This window comes from Aulonocara sp. 'chitande type north' Nkhata Bay, linkage group LG20 (assembly GCF_057382095.1).
Source record: "Aulonocara sp. 'chitande type north' Nkhata Bay isolate Kocher_YH1m ecotype deep benthic linkage group LG20, A_spYH_male_GT1.1, whole genome shotgun sequence".
NCBI classification, from domain to species: domain Eukaryota; kingdom Metazoa; phylum Chordata; class Actinopteri; order Cichliformes; family Cichlidae; genus Aulonocara; species Aulonocara sp. 'chitande type north' Nkhata Bay.
Genome location: NC_141363.1, coordinates 6,642,983 through 6,665,895, shown reverse-complemented (window position 1 = coordinate 6,665,895; position 22,913 = coordinate 6,642,983). Strand labels below are relative to the sequence as shown.

General features: G+C 39.7%; 1 protein-coding gene across 8 annotated transcripts in view; it reads right to left on the bottom strand.

Annotated features, from left to right (window-relative positions):
* Nucleotides 1-3,121: 3,121 nt before the first annotated feature.
* kazna (kazrin, periplakin interacting protein a) overlaps nt 3,122-22,913 on the bottom strand; it is a 196,269-nt gene continuing 176,477 nt past the window's right edge. For 7 of the 8 annotated variants that reach the window (XM_086278819.1, XM_086278818.1, XM_086278822.1 and 4 more), the window contains 10 exons: nt 22,277-22,466; nt 20,605-20,741; nt 20,093-20,216; nt 14,368-14,570; nt 9,487-9,605; nt 7,171-7,402; nt 6,775-6,876; nt 4,889-5,055; nt 4,652-4,793; nt 3,122-4,049 (listed from right to left, as the gene is read on the bottom strand). In XM_086278819.1, coding sequence (XP_086134945.1) covers nt 3,891-4,049; nt 4,652-4,793; nt 4,889-5,055; nt 6,775-6,876; nt 7,171-7,402; nt 9,487-9,605; nt 14,368-14,570; nt 20,093-20,216; nt 20,605-20,741; nt 22,277-22,466 — 1,575 coding nt within the window. In that variant the 3' untranslated portion in view covers nt 3,122-3,890. The remainder of the gene's footprint in view (nt 4,050-4,651; nt 4,794-4,888; nt 5,056-6,774; nt 6,877-7,170; nt 7,403-9,486; nt 9,606-14,367; nt 14,571-20,092; nt 20,217-20,604; nt 20,742-22,276; nt 22,467-22,913) is intronic. The other variant, XM_086278821.1, reaches the window with a different exon arrangement.

Here is a 22,913-nt window from a genome sequence, read left to right as displayed (position 1 = left end):
CCGATGGGAAACATTTGTTTGCAAATGCACAAAAATATAAACCGGAAACATCTGGCCTTCGCACAAGTCCTTAATGACTTAAAAGACAAAAGACCTATTTAATACTGAAGTCAATTTGATTTCAGTTTAACAGATAGGCGTTAAGCCAACAACAACAGACCACCTTGTTGTAATTTACTAACACACAATCAGAGCTAAATGGATAAAAACATACGTACACAAGGTAGAAAACTAAGCTTTCAACCCAGCCCAGAGTAATAAAATTAATGGGTAATAAAATTAATGACGACATTTACAGTTTCAGGGTCCAGTACAAGGTTTAGGTTGATTTTTTTCTTAACAGACTTGCCCAGTTAGACATGGCAGTGTGATAATAAGCGTTCATGCGCATAATGTCCCTGGAGTTGAAGCATTTAAATGAAATTGCATTTTGCAGTTTCAGTAGGTAGGTAGGTAGGTAGGTAGGTAGGTAGGTAGGTAGGTAGATAGATAGATAGATAGATAGATAGATAGATAGATAGATAGATAGATAGATAGATAGATAGATAGATAGATAGATAGATAGATAGATAGATAGATAGATAGATAGATAGATAGATAGATCGATCGAGCCATCAATATCAGTCATTAGATCATTTATCTCCTCCTGTGGTCAGCTGGGATAAAAACAAGAGGAGACAGATGTCACTAATGTCAAGACACTAAACCTTCTCACAATGCACAGAGTGCTCCACCCTAATTCAAATGCCCTGAGGTTATATGAGCAATGGAAAGAGAGAGGGCGTGGATTAGTGAGTGTGAGCCATAATCCCAGATGAAGCACGGAGAATTCACAAATACATCAGGAATATTTCCCCCTGAGATGAGCTGTTCCAAGAATGCTTCGGGCAGCTGAAGACAGATGGTGATTAGGAACAGGAAGGGGAACTATAACAGAGGACCTGAATGGGATGTACCATCAACAGACAGAGGAAATGGCTGATATCAAAAATGGCTGGAAAAGGACAGCTTAAAGGACAACACAGAAGTCTGATCATGTCAGAACAAGAACAGGCCCCATGCCACAAATCCACAGACACAGAAGCCAACGGGACCCAATTTGCAGACTGTGCAAAGGTGCCCCAGAATCACACACACTGATAGGCACAGCCAAGTAGCTGGGATAGTGTACAGAAACATCTGTGCTGTATATGGAGAGGTCCCCAATTTCCAATATGAAACACCATTAAAGATGGTAGAGAACAACAGGATTAAGGTCCTGTGGACAGACAACAACTCCTAGCCAGCAACCAGACATAGTGGTGGTTGACAAGGAGCAAAAGACAACAGTTGTGATAGGGCCTGCAATCCCAAGGGACAGCAACATCAAGAACAGGGGGCACGAGAAAACAGAGAAGTATCAGGGGCTGAAGGAACGAGTGGAGCAGACGTGGAAGGTTAAGTCCAAAGTGGTCCCAGTGTCACAGTGTAAGAGCTGTAACCCCCAAATCGGAAGAGTGGCTTCAGCAGATTTCAGGATCTCGGTCTGGAGTCTCAAACTACCAGCATGTGTATGTGTGTGTGTACTATTAATAATAATCAAAGCTCAAAGTCATTTTCAAAGACAAGGCCTACCTGTGTAACTGTTACCTGTGTAACTTGCCCTTTTTTATCTTCAGCATACACAGTAGTTTGTATGAGTCATTCCAATCTCAAACAGATTAAAAATTATCTATAAAAATGCAAATGATTTGTTGTTTTACAACCAGTGAGATTATTAAACGTCAGAGACACAGCCCTGTTTCAAGTCCTGATAATCAATGACTTTTACTTCTTTGTAAATTTACCACTTACTGGCAGTCACGCCTTTTTAGCCCTTTGGACTGGGAAATGCAACCCTGAAGATTTATCCTGCCCACACTGGTGACGTAGATGGTCTTTGACTATTTATTTAGTCATTCGTCTGTATAATTGTGTATGTGCAATATGTCACTGATATGTTCAAAGATAAAAGATGAAAAAAACAAAGGGTTTCACGTTGCTCTGCTTCATTGTTTCAGTGGTCCCCCTGTCTCAGCTTACTAGAATGAGGACTGAAGCAGTCACTGCATTGTTCCTTTGTCATTCTGGGCTCCTGGGAAACATTCTTCCTCCTAAGCTTTTGTCTGGTTCCTCTGCTTCATCAAATACACACTCACACAATGCAAGGACAGAAATATATGTGAACAAATTGGGACTTAACCTGGTGGTCTGAATTAATCCCTTATCACTGCCAGTGTGTAATCAAATATGATGGCAGAGAAATATCACTGTAAACTGTACTAATTTATATGGCTACGTAGGCTTGAGTGTAGCAAATGAATCACACTGGCTTAGACATAGCTCTAGTAGAAATACCAGTATTTTAATTTTTCCCATCAAGTAAAACCATCCAAATCTACTGTTGATCTTAGTTTAATGGTCCTTGTCCACTAAATATTTCAAAGCAGGTAACTGAGTTCCCTCATCATTATCTTTTAATGTCTCACATTACAAAATGGCTTTACCCAACCAACCCTTGGTGGATTACAGTAAAGGCTTTAAGTGAGGCAGTGCATCTAGCCTAAGGAGGGCGTCTTTATTTGTGCTGTGTCATGCAACTATGGTACAAAGGTTTGAGTCATCATGAGTAAGAGGAGGAAATAGCATCATGAGGAACTGTCACAGCTGAGACTTGAGTTAACGTGTCTGACAGGGAGTGCAGAGCTGGATGATAGCTGCCCAAAATGCCATCAATAGATCAGTAAAATGCCAAGGTTATGGCAGATTTTATTGCGGGCACTGTTTGAGTTACAGTGGACGCTGCCTCTTGGAAAAGGGAGGGGGGGGGTTTCTCAGTGACACTTTTACTGTAACAATGGAGACTCACTACAATATTATTAGCTTACTTTTCTCTGATCTTTATGGATCCTTTCATTTCCTTTTATTCCCACCTTTATAGTGCAGGCAGCCATATTATTCTTTGTGCTGAGCAGTGGAGCTTTGCAATTTATTGGGAGACCAACCCTCCTTCTCCCATCATCAACATGTCTTTTTTCTCCCCAGATTGTACTCTGGCGTTCATTGATATTCTGATGGATGCAACTAGTCACATATATATTTTAGACACCATCTTTATTTCATTTCAGTGAGCACTTTCCTTTTCACAAAAAAATACACGCTCACACATCACAGCTCAGCGATCTTTTTCTTTGTTGTTGTTGGCATTGCTCAGATATTTTATGTTTACTGCACAGTATAAAACATCAGAAGAGGTGCTACATATGCTTTGACAGAACAGTGTAAATGTGCGAGATGAAAAATGACTATCAAACATAGATTCTAAAATTTTTAAATTCAGTTCAAGTCTTTTTAAGTTGGTTTTTTTTTTAATGCTAAGTCACATTGACAAGGCATCACAAATGGCAGAACTGAATGACACAAGAGCCACTTACACGGTTACGAAATATGAAACTTTGTTTTTTTACATTTTGTCATCAAGTGCTCTGTATAAGACAAACAGTCATTTCCCTCACTAGTCAAAAAAAACGAAGAAAAAAACCCATTTCAGTTAGTTACCTCCTGGTGTACACACAAGAATAGAAAAATATATAGCTCGAGTCGTTCATAGTCATCTTAATTCTGGCGTTGGGGGAGGGGTGCTTACTGTCCTCAAAGATGCTAAAACTTCCCCAAAAAACAGGAAACTTGTTAAAAAACAACAACAAAAAAACAACATTTTCCTTGTTACAAAGTGCAAGCTGCCCTGTAAAGGCTCATTTTAAGATAAAAAAAAAATCACCATCCCATGTTTGCGTGCACATGGATGACAAATGTCCATGTTGTACATTGTCATGAAGTGAATGACTGGTATTGGTAGAACTCTGATAACATCACACATTGGTGACCTCGATGCTGGTGTAACCACGGATGGGGCTTCCTTCTGCCCTGGGCGGAGTGTGATCTCGAACCTCTCTAGGCAGGGAGCCATAGCTGCTATGGCAACTCAAGTCCCGCCCATTGCGAGCTTTGGGACTAAATCCTGCTGGAGGCTAGAACAGAAACAATGTATCCATTACTACAAATGACAAACAATGTATAAAGATGAATGCAGCTTCTGGGTCTGAAAAGTGAAATTGGGGTGTAACTTGATATAGCATGATGCCTGTTTTGCACATTTTTGCCCGATTTAGAGTCAATTAGCCTTAGGGCTTAGCTACTTCATGACTGACAACTTGCTGCAATAGTTGCAAAGCAGTGTCTGGGGTTTCTCATTCAGATCCACACCTTGTTGATGATGTCATGATGTCAGGGTTAAAAATAAATCCAAGACAGCAACAGCTAAAATGCTCAGGTGGAGGGTTCGTACAGGTATCCACCTTTTATGTACAGTCTATACTTTCTCATTAGTTGTGGTCCCCCTGATGACATATCTTATACTTACAGTTAATTTAATAATCAATAATTGATTTGGTTAATCAATCAAACCTCTCTATCTTCCTTCTTATTTACATGTCTTGCAGGCTGCTCTAGCAATATATTCAATACCCAAGTAATGCTGCAGAGCTTCATTATCGTCACTGTGTAATTTGTCAACACTAAGCTCTTCTGCGCTACAATTTGGCTAAAATTGAGGGAAGAACTTTTTCCCCACCTTCACAGCCCTCCTTCTCAATGAGCCTTCTTCATCGGTGTGCCGGGCAGTAGAGGTGGGAGGTCTGCCCAAAGAGTTCTGACGAAGGAGGACAGGTGGTGTCCCCAGACCTAAATGCTTGTATTCCTGTTTGGCATCCACGCTGCAGAAAGCATGGGGAAAGATCAGTGTGACGGGGGAAGCCAAAATAGTAATTAAAGACAGTAGAAAACACATCCCTGTGAATTTTCCTGTCACCTGGCTTGGCCAATTAGTGTTTTCATCTCTTCCACAAGGTGTCGGCGAACCATGTGTTTGCTGCTGGAGATTCCTAGCACCGTTGCCATCGTGTCAGTGTTGAAAGTGGGGTCTAGTACCATGACAGCCCCATGAACGCCACTGTTTAGGAGACTCTCAGCAAACTCCTGCATAGGCAGAAAAAGGCAAGTACAGAATAGTAATCTTATTTGTTCATAACATCAGATCTAAAATTCTTGGTTGAGTCAAAGAGGATATTGATATTGATTTTTTTGTCTATATCAGTAGAAGTTCCAGCTCCCTGAGGAGTTTAACCGGACGTCATCCAGACATGTTTATCTGTACACACCCGGAGTGTGATGGGACAAAGGCTGTAATCTGGCAGGTGTTGTAATCAACTGGTAGCAGTTCAAAAGTAAATGGCAAAGACCTGCTATCACTTTGTGGAGGTATGGAGCACAGAACAAACAGTCTTTATGTGGTAGTGCGTTTATACAACACAAAACAGTATTGTTACAGCCCCAGCAGGCCTGCTATGTTTTATTGTCTGAGAGTCCTACTGTTTGCTTCCTTGAATCAGGTGCCTCCCCCTTTCTGCTGTGGGGCTGGTTAGATATGCACTCAGCTGACTCAGCTTAGCAATTATAACTGAGAGTATAAAAGCTGAGGGGAGCCACAACTAAGCACCAGTGGTTCACCTGTGTACACAGGGTTGGCTTTGATTTATTGATTGATTAAACGCTTTTCTTTGCCCACCAAAGGCTTTGCTTTTCTCTCGTTTGTATTTTGTCCTTGACAGAAACAGCACTTTACCCATCTCTTTAAAGTTTTTAGTATAATCTTGTTTTGCCTCATTCCAGAAAAGAAATGCAGTACAAATACCCAGTTAAGATACTGAAGTGGAATTTTCAGGTGTCATTACATAACTTGAATCTTTATTTTTCTCACCACTTTTTACTTTTATTCACTACATTTTTACACAAATACCTCTACTTGCTGCATCGTACATTTTCATAACAGCCTTATAGGTTCAAGACATTTGAAGGGTGTTACTATTCCACATCACTGCGCATCTTCCAGATTTAAACCAATTTGAGGCTAAATTGAGGAAACAATAACACATAAAAGGCCATTTTATTGGTCTATCCATCACTGGTGCTTATCACACACGACAAGTGGTACAAACCTATGCATCATTTATCACTTTATATTCAGAGGTTACCTAAGCACTTTTATTTTACATTCAGATGGATGGATCGGGTGTGTGTGGGGTGGGGTAACTTGGGGTTCAGTATCTTCCCAAGGATGCTTTGAACTGGGGAGGATCAGTCAGCCCACCATAAATTGTATAAATTGTAGACAATTTATACAATTTATTTCATAGTGGTTATTTTCTCGTACACTACCACAACAGCTGATATTAGGGTTCTTTTGCCTGCCAAATCCCACTTTAACCCCTGACTATATTCATTTTCCTGTTTAGGTGTGCAGGCCAACTCACCAATCTACAATGTGGGCAGCAGCATATGTTTTTTTTCTCTGTTTATGTTCAACATACCAGATGTAATCTAACAAGTACGTTCCATAATATGACATGAGGTTGTGTTTCCTCTGCATAAAAATAGATGGTAGATATGTGCTCGAAAGAGCTACTTTTAAACCTTAATGAACTTTTATCAGCGTATTTTTAACACAAATATCTGGAAATTAACTATCACATACCCAGGACATTCTGAGATTCAGACCCAGAACCTCTCTGATTTGTTATGGCGTAACGGTAAACTCTTTAACTTTGCTAAAACTATACTTTTGTTTGCATACAAGTTTGACCTGTAAACCTATTGGCTGACATGTGTTCAAGAATTTTAAGATGAACTTTCTCTCACCTTGAGGTCAATATCTCTGATCCATTTCATGACCCGATGCATGGTCCATACCAGAGGATCCACATTGTGGTGCTCGCACTGTACCCGGCGAGCCTGTAATGCCTGAAAACCATTTTAACAAGAACTTTTACAGATCTGATCTATTTTCACCTTTACTGTGAACATCCCAAAGTACAAAGGAGTGACAAAACTAAAAGACTGAAAATCTAGACCCTTCACCCCTACAGTTTGCATTTACTTATCCTTTTAGGTGGAAGGATCACTGCCAATCAATAAAAGGTAAACTCAAAAGTAAAATCAATGTCAAGCCCCAACACCTTACTATAACCCCTCATTGTTATTCGTTTTCCTTTAATTTGTCACCCATCAGTGTACTCACTGCCATTTCTCATTTACCTCCTTGTCAAAATGAAGCAACTGCAGCAGTTCGATGCCTAGCAGCAAGCTGACCTGATGGAACTTCTTGGTGATGTTTAAGTGACGTTCGAGGTCCCGACGTGTCAAAGAGTTCAGGACCCGCCCATCTATCAAGTGATTGTGAAAGGCCTGGGAGTACTGAGGCAAACCCACATCGCTTAACCAGGCTTTTGCCACCCAGTGGTGGTCCATATCCGCAGCCTTGGACAGCCTACAGACAGACAGCATGAAGAGTTCCTTTACCTAAGAAATCACATTTTTATCATCACGTGTGGGATTTAGCCACAAAGAGTTTGAATTGTACTGACCAGCTTACACCCCCATTAGGCTGAAGTTCCTAACAAGCACTGAATGGATTGTTGCTAAATTCATATTGTATGGTATAATAATAATAAGTTTGCCATCTCTTGATTTTTCTTCTGATTTCATCATCAGGTTAAAAACTACCATACTAAAATAAGACTGTGAACATGCTTCACCACATACCTGATAAACAGTAGCATGTTACTTTTGCTAATGTGGACACATTATGTAGCTTTAAGAACTACTGAGCTGAACTCAATTATTTTTATTCAATTCATATAGCACCAAATCACAACAGCAGTTGCCTCAAGGCGCCTTATACTGTATGATAAAGACCCTACAATAAAAGAAAGAAAGCCTTAAAAATCAGATGACCCCCTATGAGCCAGAACTTTGCAACACTGGGAAGGAAAAACTCCCTTTTAATAGGGAAAAATCTCCAGCAGAAGTGGGCTCAGGAAGGTGCAGCCGTCTGCCATGACCGGTTGGGGGTGAGGAGAAAAGAAGAGAGCAGACTGAGGTAGGATAAAAAACACACTGTAGAAGAACACCAGAGATTAACTATGACTAATAATGCATTGGAGCCCATCTACATCAGCAGGGAGTGTGTGAAGAGGGTGCTCAGCTTCAAGTTCCTGTGTGTGCACATGGATGCAGACCTCCAGTGCTCCAGCTTGGAGGTTATGAAAAAGGCCCAGCAGCATCTCACTTACTGAGGAGCCTCAGGAGGACTACCCTAAAGAGGGAGCTGCTGCTAACTGTCTTCTACCGCTACTCCACTGAGAGTGCGCTGACATATTGCATCTCTGTGTGGGTCTCGAGCTGCACCATAGCACACAGGAAAGCACTACAAAGGGTCATTAACGTCACGAGAAAAATCACTGGCCGCCCTCTTCCCTCCCTGAAGGACCTCTGCAGCACATGCTGTCTCAAAAGGGCACACAAGATCTTGCGGCACTGCAATGCAAATACCTGACACCGGGCCTTGTGCAATACACAGTGCACACACTGTATATTTCATTCTGCATATATGTTACTATGTATATATTGTGATTGCTGCTTGCCTTTCATTTAGCACCAATGCAGGACAGTAGTCCAATTTTGTTGTACTATTGTAGAAAGTATAACTGTGCAATGACAATAAAATCATCTACTCAAACTGTAGCTATTATTTTAAAAAAGAAGCTGAAATTGTTCACAACTGCTGTTAACAAATCAGGTAGCTGTGCCATTATTATTGTTATTTATTCTATTATTCTATTTTACTCTTTTACTTTTGATTGTACTTTTTATCTTACAAAGCATGCTGAACAATTGTGTAATGCCACATAAATAAACTTGCCTTGGCTTTCATCAAAAATTGACTGATCAATCAATCAATCTAGTTGGATTAGATTATTGGATAATGATAACCACATGCAGCCCTAAATATCACATATGTAAAGGAACTCACTGCAGAAAGTTTTTGAAGGGATTATTTCTTTGCTATAAAGCAGTTTCACAGAGAATTCTTCAAACTTTGCACTTGAAGGCCAGAGTGAGGGGGGAAACTGACTCGAGAAAGACATGCTGCTGCTAAATTTTTCAAATGCAATTCTTCAGTGCTTTAGGGTTACTGAACTGAATATTTCAAAACCCAGACACCTTGATCTTAAACCTGCTACTTGGCTAAACTGCCATACAGTGTAACTATTGGTTAAAACAAATAAGCTTATACTTGCCACATATGTGTTTATGATTCACACAGGAACAATTTAGACAGTCTTCAGTTTAGCTGACCTGCATGCCTTTCATGCCCTTAGGAAGCTTTCAAGAGCTGTAACAGCCTTGGGACTCTTGCATTTGTTTAAACTTCATGTGTGGTAAAAAGCCAGAAACGAGATCCTTCATGCATTAGGTAAATGCATGTACAATAAATCACCGACAGGTGGCCCCCATACGCCATCAAGTAACAGGCAGTTTACAATAAGGACCACTATGGCCCTTCCTTACCCTCTGCCGTTCTCAACATCTCTGTAATCTTCAATGGCCAGGCGGAGTTTCCGACGATGCATCAAATTGCTGACACCTAGACCCAGCTCCAGGTCTTCATCCGTTAACCCCAGTAAAACCTGCAAAAAAAAACTTGTGTCAAGCCAGCCTCCAATTCGAGACTTGCAGTCAAGCCAGCCTCCAGTTGATTTTACGTTCCCTGTGTATTCAAAGTATTACGGGAATGGATGTGGAAACCGGATTTCAAAATAAAAGCCAACTTCGAGTGAATTAACAGATATGTTAAGAACATAATAACATATAATTTAGGCTTTTTTTTTTTTAGAAACTCTAATGTTACATCTACATGACACAGCCTTGTACCCTAATTGTGCCCTGTCAAGGCCATCTTATTTTGGATTTCAAAGTAAAAGCCCTGTGAATCTTCATTTTTGAACTACTCTTTCAATGAATTCATAATGCTCTTAAAAGCAAAAGTCGTATTTCCAAATACTATTTGAACTTTGTATCAACACTTTCCAACCGCAGTCTTTTTCACAGTAATACCATATCAAATAAATTCTTTCTGATTTTGCTTTTCATAGTAATGGCCCTTTGAAATTGCCGATATTTGACTTAATCTCCTAACGATTCAAAATGCTCTAAAATGAAAAATTCCTGTTTCCACAGGGTAATTCCACTTTAGATCAACAGTATACAACCCCGCAGTGATACCATATCAATATCAAGTCATTCTGATTTTGCTTTCAAAAATAAAAGCCTTTTCAAATTGTCCATAATTGACCTACCTTTCAGTGATTTCAAAATGCTCTAAAATGGAAAATTCCTGTTTCCACAGGGTAATTCCACTTTAGATCAACAGTATACAACCTCACGATGTTACCATATCAATATCAAGTCATTCTGATTTTGCTTTCAAAAATAAAAGCCTTTTCAAATTGTCCATAATTGACCTACCTTTCAGTGATTTCAAAATGCTCTAAAATGAAAAATTCTTGTTTCCACAGGGTAATTCCACTTTAGATCAATAGTATACAACCTCACAGTGATACCATATCAATATCAAGTCATTCTGATTATGCCTTCCAAAATAAATGCCCTTTCAAATTGAGCATATATACGACCTACTTTTTTAACGATTTCAAAATGTTCTTAAAAATAATTTTGCTGTTTCCACAGGATAATTTCACTTTAGGTCAACAGTATACAACCTGACGATGTTACCACATCAATATCAAGTCATTCTGATTTTGCTTTCAAAAATAAAAGCATTTTCAAAATGCCCATATCTGACTTGATCCTGGAACAATTTCAAAATGCTCTAAAATGGAAAATTCCTGTTTCCACAGGGTAATTCCACCTTAGATCAACAGTATACAGCCCCACAGTGATACCATATCAATATCAAGTCATTCTGATTATGCCTTCCAAAATAAAAGACTTTTCAAATTGCCAAGATACGACCTACTCTTTTAAAGATTTCAAAATGCTCTAAAAGTGAAAATTGCTGTTTCCACAGGATAATTTCACTTTAGGTCAACAGTATACAACCTCACGATGTTACCATATCAATTTCAAGTAATTCTGATTATGCCTTCCAAAATAATGGCCTGTTGAAAATGCCCATAATTTACCTAACTTTCAGTGATTTCGGAATGCTCTAAAAAGGAAATTTTCTGTTTCCACAGAATAATTTCACTTTAAATCAACAGTATACAACCCCACAGAGATACGATGTTAAGATCAAGTCACTCTGATTTTGCCTTCCAAAATAAAAGTATTTTCAAATTGCCCATAGACGACCTACTCGTTTAACGATTTCAAAATGCTCTTAAATTGAAAGATGCTGTTTCCACAGGATAATTCCACTTTAGATCAACAGTATCCAACCCGACAGTAAAACCATGTAAATTTCATGTTGGTCTGATTTCGCCTTTCAAATTAATGGCCCGTCGAATTTGTCCATATGTGATATACTCTTTCAATTATTTCAGAATGTTTTAAAAATGAAAATTGCTGTTTCAACACATATTGGGTTTTCATTTTGAAAAGCAAAATCAGACTCAATTGATTATGACAGAATTGAATCATAAAGATGATGTAAAAGGAAGCTGAAATTGCCACTAGGTTGTAATTGATAGTACGTTTATATTTTAAGTCTGTGGAAAGATGTCATTCTAAATAAAGAAATTACAAAACAGCTTGCAAACCAACCATGACATCTTTCCACAGACTTAAAATATAAACGTACTATCAATTACAACCTAGTGGCAATTTCAGCTTCCTTTTACATCATCTTTATGATTCAATTCTGTCATAATCAATTGAGTCTGATTTTGCTTTTCAAAATGAAAACCCAATATGTGTTGAAACAGCAATTTTCATTTTTAAAACATTCTGAAATAATTGAAAGAGTATATCACATATGGACAAATTCGACGGGCCATTAATTTGAAAGGCGAAATCAGACCAACATGAAATTTACATGGTTTTACTGTCGGGTTGGATACTGTTGATCTAAAGTGGAATTATCCTGTGGAAACAGCATCTTTCAATTTAAGAGCATTTTGAAATCGTTAAACGAGTAGGTCGTCTATGGGCAATTTGAAAATACTTTTATTTTGGAAGGCAAAATCAGAGTGACTTGATCTTAACATCGTATCTCTGTGGGGTTGTATACTGTTGATTTAAAGTGAAATTATTCTGTGGAAACAGAAAATTTCCTTTTTAGAGCATTCCGAAATCACTGAAAGTTAGGTAAATTATGGGCATTTTCAACAGGCCATTATTTTGGAAGGCATAATCAGAATGACTTGATATTGATATGGTAACATCGTGAGGTTGTATACTGTTGACCTAAAGTGAAATTATCCTGTGGAAACAGCAAAATTCTTTTTAAGAACATTTTGAAATCGTTAAAAAAGTAGGTCGTATATATGCTCAATTTGAAAGGGCATTTATTTTGGAAGGCATAATCAGAATGACTTGATATTGATATGGTATCACTGTGGGGCTGTATACTGTTGATCTAAGGTGGAATTACCCTGTGGAAACAGGAATTTTCCATTTTAGAGCATTTTGAAATTGTTCCAGGATCAAGTCAGATATGGGCATTTTGAAAATGCTTTTATTTTTGAAAGCAAAATCAGAATGACTTGAAATTGATATGGTAACATCGTGAGGTTGTATACTGTTGAACTAAAGTGAAATTATCCTGTGGAAACAGCAAAATTCTGTTTAAGAACATTTTGAAATCGTCAAAAAAGTAGGCCGTATATGTTCAATTTGAAAGGGCATTTATTTTGGAAGGCAAAATCAGAATGACTTGATATTGATATGGTATCACTGTGAGGTTGTATACTATTGATCTAAAGTGGAATTACCCTGTGGAAACAAGAATTTTTCATTTTAGAGCATTTTGAAATCACTGAAAGTTAGGTCAATTGTGGACAATTTGAAAGGGCTTTTATTTTTGAAAACAAAATCAGAATGACTTGATATTGATATGGTATCACTGTGGGGTTGTATACTGTTGATCTAAGGTGGAATTACCCTGTGGAAACAAGAATTTTTCATTTTAGAGCATTTTGAATCGTTAGGAGATTAAGTCAAATATCGGCAATTTCAAAGGGCCATTACTATGAAAAGCAAAATCAGAATGACTTGATATTGATATGGTATCACTGTGAGGTTGTATACTGTTGATCTAAAGTGGAATTACCCTGTGGAAACAGGAATTTTCCATTTTAGAGCATTTTGAAATCACTGAAAGTTAGGTCAATTGTGGACAATTTGAAAGGGCTTTTATTTTTGAAAACAAAATCAGAATGACTTGATATTGATATGGTATCACTGTGAGGTTGTATACTGTTGATCTAAAGTGGAATTACCCTGTGGAAACAGCAAAATTCTATTTAAGAGCATTTTGAAATCACTGAAAGTTAGGTCAATTATGGACAATTTGAAAAGGCTTTTATTTTTGAAAGCAAAATCAGAATGACTTGATATTGATATGGTGTCACTGTGGGGTTGTATACTGTTGATCTAAAGTGGAATTACCCTGTGGAAACAGGAATTTTCCATTTTAGAGCATTTTGAAATCACTGAAAGTTAGGTCAATTATGGACAATTTGAAAGGGCTTTTATTTTTGAAAGCAAAATCAGAATGACTTGATATTGATATGGTATCACTGTGGGGTTGTATACTGTTGATCTAAGGTGGAATTACCCTGTGGAAACAGGAATTTTCCATTTTAGAGCATTTTGAATCGTTAGGAGATTAAGTCAAATATCGGCAATTTCAAAGGGCCATTACTATGAAAAGCAAAATCAGAAAGAATTTATTTGATATGGTATTACTGTGAAAAAGACTGCGGTTGGAAAGTGTTGATACAAAGTTCAAATAGTATTTGGAAATACGACTTTTGCTTTTAAGAGCATTATGAATTCATTGAAAGAGTAGTTCAAAAATGAAGATTCACAGGGCTTTTACTTTGAAATCCAAAATAAGATGGCCTTGACAGGGCACAATTAGGGTACAAGGCTGTGTCATGTAGATGTAACATTAGAGTTTCTAAAAAAAAAAAAAAAGCCTAAATTATTATGTTATTATGTTCTTAACATATCTGTTAATTCACTCGAAGTTGGCTTTTATTTTGAAATCTGGTTTCCACATCCATTCCCGTAATACTTTGAAAACACAGGGAACGTAAAATCAACTGGAGGCTGGCTTGACTGCAAGTCTCGAATTGGAGGCTGGCTTGACACCAGTAAAAAAAAAGCAAAGAAACAACACTTCACAGGAGGTTAAGCCATTCAGGCCGAGAGTGCTATAAAGTAAACAATATGGAAGCATGTAGAAACCTGCAGGTGTTGCCATACCTTGCCGCTTTTGACGTTTTCTGAGCAGGTGCGGATGTACATGGGCATCGCCATGACAACCTCCAGCCAGGCCTGCACGGTGCCTGCCCTCCACAGAGACATGGGCGTTGTCCTGGCCAGCTCCACCTGCTGCAGACGGTCGAGCTGGTCCTCTGACCCGTCTGACAGGCTGAGGCGAGTGGGGCTGGAGAGGCTATCCGAGTCTGGGTGGGTAGACAAATGGGTGATGCGGTTGTGGTTGTGCGTGAAAGCAGAGGTGAGCAATGAAAAATAAAATAAAAACAACAACAACAACGTTAATGTGCTGCAACAACAACAATATATACATATAGTTTCATATCAAATCAGCCCATTTAAGGGGAAGAGGGAACAAACAAGCTTTTAACGACATCCTAAGCTTTTGGCTGCATGACAGCAAGCCAAGCGTTTGCCAGTAATGCTGTAAACAAAGTTGCAGCTTTTATAAACAAGCTCCTCACTTAAGAAGTCCATTAAACCAGCAGCTGTTTGAGCTGTTGAATTAACATGACTCATCTGTCTAAATTAGCCCGCAGCTAACAGCTCTGTGGTAATATTAAAACATGCAATTAGGAGATGCATGAGAAATGTCGATGCATTAAAAGCACGTCTCTCTCACAATGTTATAATCGACTGTGAGTAAATCCTGACACTTTGAGCGCTGCCTGAATAATTCCCCGCGGTGTTTCAATGTTACCACGCTAAACTGAGCCAAATATTTTGCCTTTTTTTAACAAAAATTATTGTTAAATTTAAGTTCTCAGTATTTCACAAGTGGTGGAGTCACAAACGAAAAGAAATATTGGCCGAGAACATGTTTTGTTTCATTGTAAAAATGTGAAAGCCATTTAACTAACCCCCGACCAGCGGGTGGCAACCTGGTATCAGGTTTGGACTCAGATGTTGGTACAGCATCATGAAATGCTCATCAAGAACTTACTGCAGCACTTACTGTGTTTTTCTCCCTTTTTAAAATCTTGTGATACAAATGAAATACTTCAAAGTATCCTGTCTTATTCCATAGTTTCTGAAAACCTCAACATTACCCTCAGCACTCAGAATACAGCCATACTTACAGGCTTACCCAGTGAGTGAATGAATGAACTTCAACCAAAACTCCTGTGACCCTAATAAGCCTTGCACAGAAGCATCCACATGACAGCTCCATGGTAACATGACTGTTCTCCTTGATGGTCACTCCAATCATCACATCCATGGTTGCTTTTTTATGTTTGTTTGTTTGTTTGTTTTTAAAGGAAAAGAAAGTTCAAGATTCTTTTTACAAACTACACAAAAACGGGTTCTTTGTTCCCTCCACCTAAGTGTCACTTCTAGCAAATAACATGGAAACCCTACTTTTTGGCAGCCTTTACTATGCCCATTGTGTGTTTACTCAAAGGAGATTCACGACTGGATGGTTCGAGGGTCTGAGTAAACTGATTTTTATTAAACCCGCCTTCGGTAATTCATCTCAACCTGGATGCTTTCATGTGCTCTCCGAAGAGAGATGCATGAAGCGACCGTACACTTCTAAGTGCCCTTCTGAGAGCAATTCATATTAAGTTGAATAGATCTGCTCTTTTGGTCAAAGATGCATGCTGGTCTGCGTACAAGGTCTGTTTTTCCTTCCGAACAGAGTCCTAATAAAGGAAATATCAGTGAAAGCAGAGCTAGCTACGGTGTGGTATTTATGTAAAGAGTTTTGTGTCCTTTATGAGAGGAGGTAAGTTTTGTATGTTTTATAAAAACCACAGTGAATTGTTTGCTTTTCCTTTAACTACACTTTAGACGAGACACTGAGCCTTAAGTGTGCTCTTCGGTAGCTCGTTTAATAGACCTTATTGCTATAATATAGCAGCATTTCTGATACCATGACTGGGAAAAACAAATGGATTACAGCTGAATGGATGACATCACCCATGGTGGCTCTTCGCTGCTTCGAGGGAGGATAAATAGAGTAGATAAACTACAAGGCCCCTTTAAGTAACAGTTTGGCATTTTGATTAATAAGATTATTTGCTATCTTGAGAGGCAGATGAGGAAATCAATGCTCATGTCTGAATGATAAATATGGAGGTACATACAGTCTGTTTCCTGTCTTCCAGTTAATCAAGGAGTAGCTTCAGCTTGAATTCATTAAAAGAATATTAAAGAAGTCATTTAATGTTTGGTAAATATGCTTATGCTTTACTGTCGTGCATCAGACGAGAAGGCTTATAAATAAGCTTGTATGGTAAATCCATAAAGTCACAGCCAGTCTTCTTATAGTCCATGCAAAGCTATGATGAGCACCCCTGCTTGTAGATTTATGTTAAGCATTTTAGCAGTGAATTTCCCCCAAACTATACTTCAGCACAAAATTAAAAGCAGCCAGTGTTTCTGAGCCAGTGACGCTGAGTATGGAGCTTTACTGTTGGAGTATACAGGAAATAAAAGAAAAAAGCCCTCAAATGCATTTTAGTGTATCTGTTAGCACTCAACTGTTTCCAAATCCCTGTCATTAGAGCTAAATTCAACTTGAAGAAGTGCTTAACTCCAAAGGTGTTTTTTTTGTGATGTTAGGAATTAAAAGACATCTGCAAACACAGTTTGCAACCCAGCACGACTCATTTTTAAAGCCACAGGAACTGGTGCACCTCGGTCCCATTGAGTCTGACTGATCGCTTCTTGGGTCGCCTCACTGTGTCGACAGTCTGATGGAGGTCAGACAAGAGGGGTCAGTGTTAGAGGTCAGGAGTCATATCAGAGCAAAACATTATTGATGCCATGTGCTGACACATATGAGATCAGATTCAACAATATGACATGGCCACATCTCCTCTGCACCAATGTTTTGTTTTTCTCTAATTATTGATTCTAATATAATACAAGAGGAAAATTTCATTTTGGCTTAGTGAGGAGTTGAAATTGGAAAAGAGAGGAAAGGAGGCCATTGGGAAGCTTTTGGGATGCAGTCCTCTCACAGATGGGAGTTGCAGGGCTGAGGGAAACTAAGGCACATGTTAAAAATGGTAAGTCCCCTCCAGCATAACAGGACAAATCTGGATTAGAGCCATATCACAACAAATGAACACGCACACACACGAACATTAATGAAGGGAAAGAGAGGAGAGCCACGTGGAAATTAAGCATTACTTATTTTATTTTAAAATAATCTTATTTTTTCTCATTTAGTTCTTTAGAGCGTAACTTTGTTGCCATGCCTTTAAAAGTTTGCTACGATCCACTTCTAAACATCTCAGGGCTTCAGAATAGAAGTCCTCCACCGAGGCCTACATCTTTGACTTTAAATAAAACTCTTTAATAATAATAATAATATTCATTTCATTTCTGCAATGTTATCTCATTTACAAAAAGTAAAATATACGTGGGAAATTAAAAAAACAACAAAAAAAACAAAAACAGAGCACGGATCAAAAGATAAAATTACATAATGTTTTTTTTCTCTTGATATGTTGTTTCCCCATCAGCAGAGGATCATAAAAATTAGCTGAATGAAACAAAAAAGATAAAATAGCATAGATTTTATACATTTAACTGACTGTTCAGTGAATTTTTTCAACATGAGACGTTGTTCCTGTACATACAATTTGATTCATAGTGACTCATCTCTGAATTATCTTACTGATTTACCTGCAAATTCAATAACTGTGAACTCAAATGTAAAGGACGATCTCCTTACTGGATACGTGGACACGCCACGGTAACCTGGCACTCTAGTGTCTCAGGCGAGGCCAACAAATACCCAGTGTTAGTTTAATATCAGGGAGAGAAAAGATTTCCTGGGGCGTGGCAGTGCAGACTCCGACTCGATCCAATGAAAGATCGGAAGTAACGTGATGTCTGTGGAAATTCTTTTGCTCGGATTAATGCCATTAACCTTTAGTCCAAAGTTAATTGCTTTATTTTTTCCTTTTCCCAGCTATGGCTTGAACTCTACATTGGAAGTTTTGCTGAGGTCATGGGGTCATGGGAGAAGGTACGCCTTTGCTTGATTGGGATGCTTAAATCCTGATTTTTAACCTTCAATTGTAGTTCATGTAATTTCTGCACCTCTTAATTGAGGTTCTGCTCATCTCTTAAGTCGCCCTTAATTCCAGAGGTCTAGAAATATTTTGACTGTCAGTTGAACACCTGCAACGCAAGAATAATTGGTGTTTATGCTATGTATTTTGTGATGATAGCTTTCTTATTTTAACGTTTCCCAGAATAATCCTGCTCCCAGTATTCATACACCAATGAATAAAAGCAGCTTAGATCCTAAAAAACAAAGAGAGATAAAAAGGCACAAAGCCTTGCAAATAGTGTGGAATAATATTTAAAAATTCAAAGTGTAATGTTCAGTTTTCTTTCTTTGCTGACCTTTGATATTTCAAATGTAATTTCGCATAAAAAGCCCTGCAGGTGCAGATTAAAACGAAACTGTGCGCAGTTCAGGATGTTAAGATCTTAAGCATTCAGCTGAGCGCTCCTTGAACAGCAAAGGTTCAAGTTTACAAATCTTATCAATTAATTTGAAATGGGGGCAAAATCATGAATGAACATGAAATCAGTAACTAACCTCTCTTTTAAATTAAAAAGAAAAGCAAACAGTTTATCACCTCTTCGGAAACATAACCAGGGAGAGATTTTTCTTTGTAGTGGGGTAACCAGGCATGCATGATTTAGGGACCGGGGCTACGTGCATGCATGTCACACATGTACCTTCTATCTGAGGAGATAGAAAACACATTTCTCACATTTCCTGTTTGGCTTCAAAATGCAGGGGAACAAACTGTTCTGCATAGAAAGTTAATTCCTCTCATAGCAGCTTCTTTGAAGTCTCTCTAAGTAAATATCAAGGATTGCCTCTGCACAGACTTTTTTTTTTTTTTTTTCGGCGGTTGAGGGATATGCACCCGACAACCGACCCAGCGGTGAATTTCAGGAGTCTGCATGCCGCCTACAGGAAACTGTTCTCATCATGGCAGTGTGGAAGAAGGGGATGGACCAGGCAGGACAATAAACAGGGAGGAGATAAAGTTAAGAGGCAGTGGGAGGGAGGGAGGAGGGACGGCGGGGAGTACGTGTCAAAAATAACAAAAAGGCATTCAGGACAAGGAGACATTTACACGCACAGAGTGCACATCAACTGTTATTTACAAGTACAGCAGTCCTTCAAGTTTCCAGTTGAGTGAAAACAATAAAAAAAAAAAAAAAGTAAAAATGTAGAGAACAATTCAAAGATCAGATAACACAGCTGTTTTGGAGGGCAGATACAACATGACATGTCCACACTGCTGCTGTATTACACTCTCCACGCTATTTACAGGGCTGTACATATACATACATACATACATACAGGTGCAATTTGCTCTTTAGGTTTACACTTCAGCGAAGCAAGACGCGCCTCCGGCTCCTGACATGGCCGTTGACCATGGGTGGCACAAGCACGCGCACACTCTCGCTCCCATACAAACCGAAGCATGCGTGCATGTGAGACTACATAAAAGGTACACACATTATTTTATCTGTACACGCTTTCGTCACACACACACACGCACACAGACGCGCACGCAAACACGCACATTCTCTCACGCATGCGCTCGGGCAATACAACGTTGTCCTCTGATAACTGCCAAAAAAAGGCTCTCCAGGTGGTTCACTCGGACGTGTGTGCTTTACCAGTCTGCATCCTCCTCTATGTAATAATCAGGTGTTGAAGTACCATCAAACAAACCGGGGTCGAGGGACTTGCGTTGCTTTCCTCGGGCGAAGACGCGCGACAGAGACCCCAGCCCCATCTTTTCTTTCTTCTTCTTACGCTTCGCCTCCTCCAGATCTTCTAGGGACTGAAAGAAGAAAGAGAAGGAGAGAGAGAGGGAGCGAGAAGGAGGAGATGAAGAGATGGGAGAAAGATGAGAGACCAGAGAAGTCGGTGAAGTAAGGGTGCAGAGTGAGCGATAAAGACCACAAGATAAAGATCACAACACACAGTGACACTTGACATGGTGCCAAGGCATGCACTTATTCAAACAACCACAGCTGGTTTTCACATAAATTCAAGTCACTGCTGCGAGTGAGTGCACAACAGACTGCGTGGTGGGGGGGGGAGGACGACATGGATTCAGCCAGAACGATGGTGGAAGGAAACAACAGCAGCCGGGCAGCAAAGGGCAAGTCAACAGTTACTACAGTGTGGCGACTACTTGGGAGGGTGCGGTGGTGGGCAGCTCTTACATTGCAGAGGGAGTGAGTCCGATGGCGCGGCGAGTTGATGTCGCTGGGTGTGGACGACCGGTCTCCCTCCAGCGCAGAGGCGTCGGAGATGATGGAGGGCTGGCGCGAGTGGCACGGGCTCACCCGCACGGCAGCCACTAAACGGGGCGAAAGGGAAAAGAGAAGAGGCTTGTTTCTTTCTTGGGTGTTTGGGTGTACCAGAAGTAGAGAACAGGGACAAAAAAAAAATCTGTTTTCTTTAAAATAACGCCACGATGCCTTTAAATAAAAATGTCTTTTTGAAAAAGAAAAAAGAAAAAAAAAAGTCTGTAACCAAAAAGCCTGAAATTATTTGCAATCAGCTGCAGTTGCTAAGCAACAGTGAAAACAGCTTCACAGAGGTTTGAGAAAGTGTGTGTGCGTGCAGCGGTGAGACTGATACATACAGTGCAACCAATTGCATAGCAATTTAGGGTTCGTGACTGTTCACACATTTTTCCTGTTTTTCTTTTTTTATTTGGGGGGAGGGGAATGTTTGCTTCTGTCCCCAATTAGTCAGCAACCTATGTGAACCCTATAACTGCCCTTTAAAAGCAACCTCTGAAAGGACTGAGATGGACTCCAACTCTGGTGGCTATGAGGCTAATTTGTCCAGAGCTTTCTATTTTAGGGTAGCAGGAGGTGACACTGCTACACTTCCCTTCTTTTCATTGCTTTTTTCTTGCTTTTAAATTTAGCAGAGCCTCTCAAACTGATGGCTCACGTTTCTTCTACAACTCCCATAATGATAGAACTTCTGTATTACAACCCCCCCCCCCAAAAGAAAAACTTGCCTATTCTTTGTTACATGCTATTTGGCCTACATATTTTGCTTAGATAACACATATCATTGCAATCCTTCGTGCAGACATCTGCACTGAAACACATGAGGATGAGCACTGAGTGCCAGCTGAATTTACCAGACCATCTTGTTTTGCAGAAGGGTTTTCGGCACTGTGCTGGCCGCTTTGCTAAAAACACACCACTGTTTTCTAGCGGTGACACAATTCAAAGTGAGTGAGCCAAATAAGAAAAGACATTTGCTTTGAATTTTTAAAAATGTGGTTCTGCAATGCGTCTCAGCCATGAACGTCTCCGCACAGAGCGGGAGCTGTGACAGGAGAGGCTGTTTCTTCTCTATCTCGTGAGGTGTGTGTAACTCAAATCAAAAGGATACTGCGGAAAATGTTGTGAGGGAGCTGAAAAGTAGAAAAGGAGGCCAAGAAAAATTAGGTACGAACAAGAAATGAAAAAATGTAAATGAAATTAAAAAACGGGGCCAAGTTACTGTTTGAATTCCATAAAACTAAAGCAAACCTCAAACAAATAGGTTCTTAACACACAGCTGATCCTCAGCTGCCATAGCTGTCAAGTGCAGAGAAAACATTTGTGTGCAGCAAAGACACATAGAAGCTGTAAAGCCCCCCCAAAAACAAGAAATCTGCACTTGAAATCATACAGAAAGCGCATGACACGTCACAACTGGAACGTCGTCGTCGGGCAACAATGTGGTCATACTAAGCAGATGGTAGGAGTGAATGTGTGTGAAGCAGGTTCACATGAGCATGCAAAGGGTAAATGATGGTCAAACCGCCTCATGTCAGTCAGCTCATGTGCAGGATGAAGGTGTTATTGGTGCTCCTTGCTGGCTTACCTTGCCTGTCAGCGGGATGCCCCGTGTGGACATAGAGGGTCTGCTGACTCTGTCGGATGGCAGCAGTCAGAGGGAGATCGGCCTGCATCACCCACTCCTGGTTGTTTCCATTGACAACCGCCTCCGTGGGCATGGCCAGCGAGTGGCGCTTGGGCACATCCTTGGTCAGGGTGGCTAGCGACTGTTTCGCCTTGAGGAGGCAGACGGAAAGAAGTCATCAGTCAGAGAGCACAGTGAGCCACAATCAAAATTCTTCACTTCAGCAAACTCACTTTTGAGTGGGCTGGTAAATCTCTATTTTTTTCCCCATGTGTGTGTGTGTACATATACATGTTGTGCTCAGATTTCTACTACAAGTCTCTAAGCGCATGCAGATATGCGAGTTCTCCCCTGGGCTCGTTATGTGGCGCTTGTCTCATTAAAAATGCAGTTATATTCTTGTTCTCCTTTTGTTTGTGAAATCTTTCGCTACCACTCCTGAGAGCTCTGACAGAATATCTGGAGGAGGTGCTGGTTGTTTGTATCCACGGCGGTGTAAGCTGGGGGTGTTGTTGGGGTGCAAAAAAAGAAAATAAAAAATGGAGACATTGAAAACAATTAAGCTTTTCTATAACTTTAATGAACATATTTGCTCTGT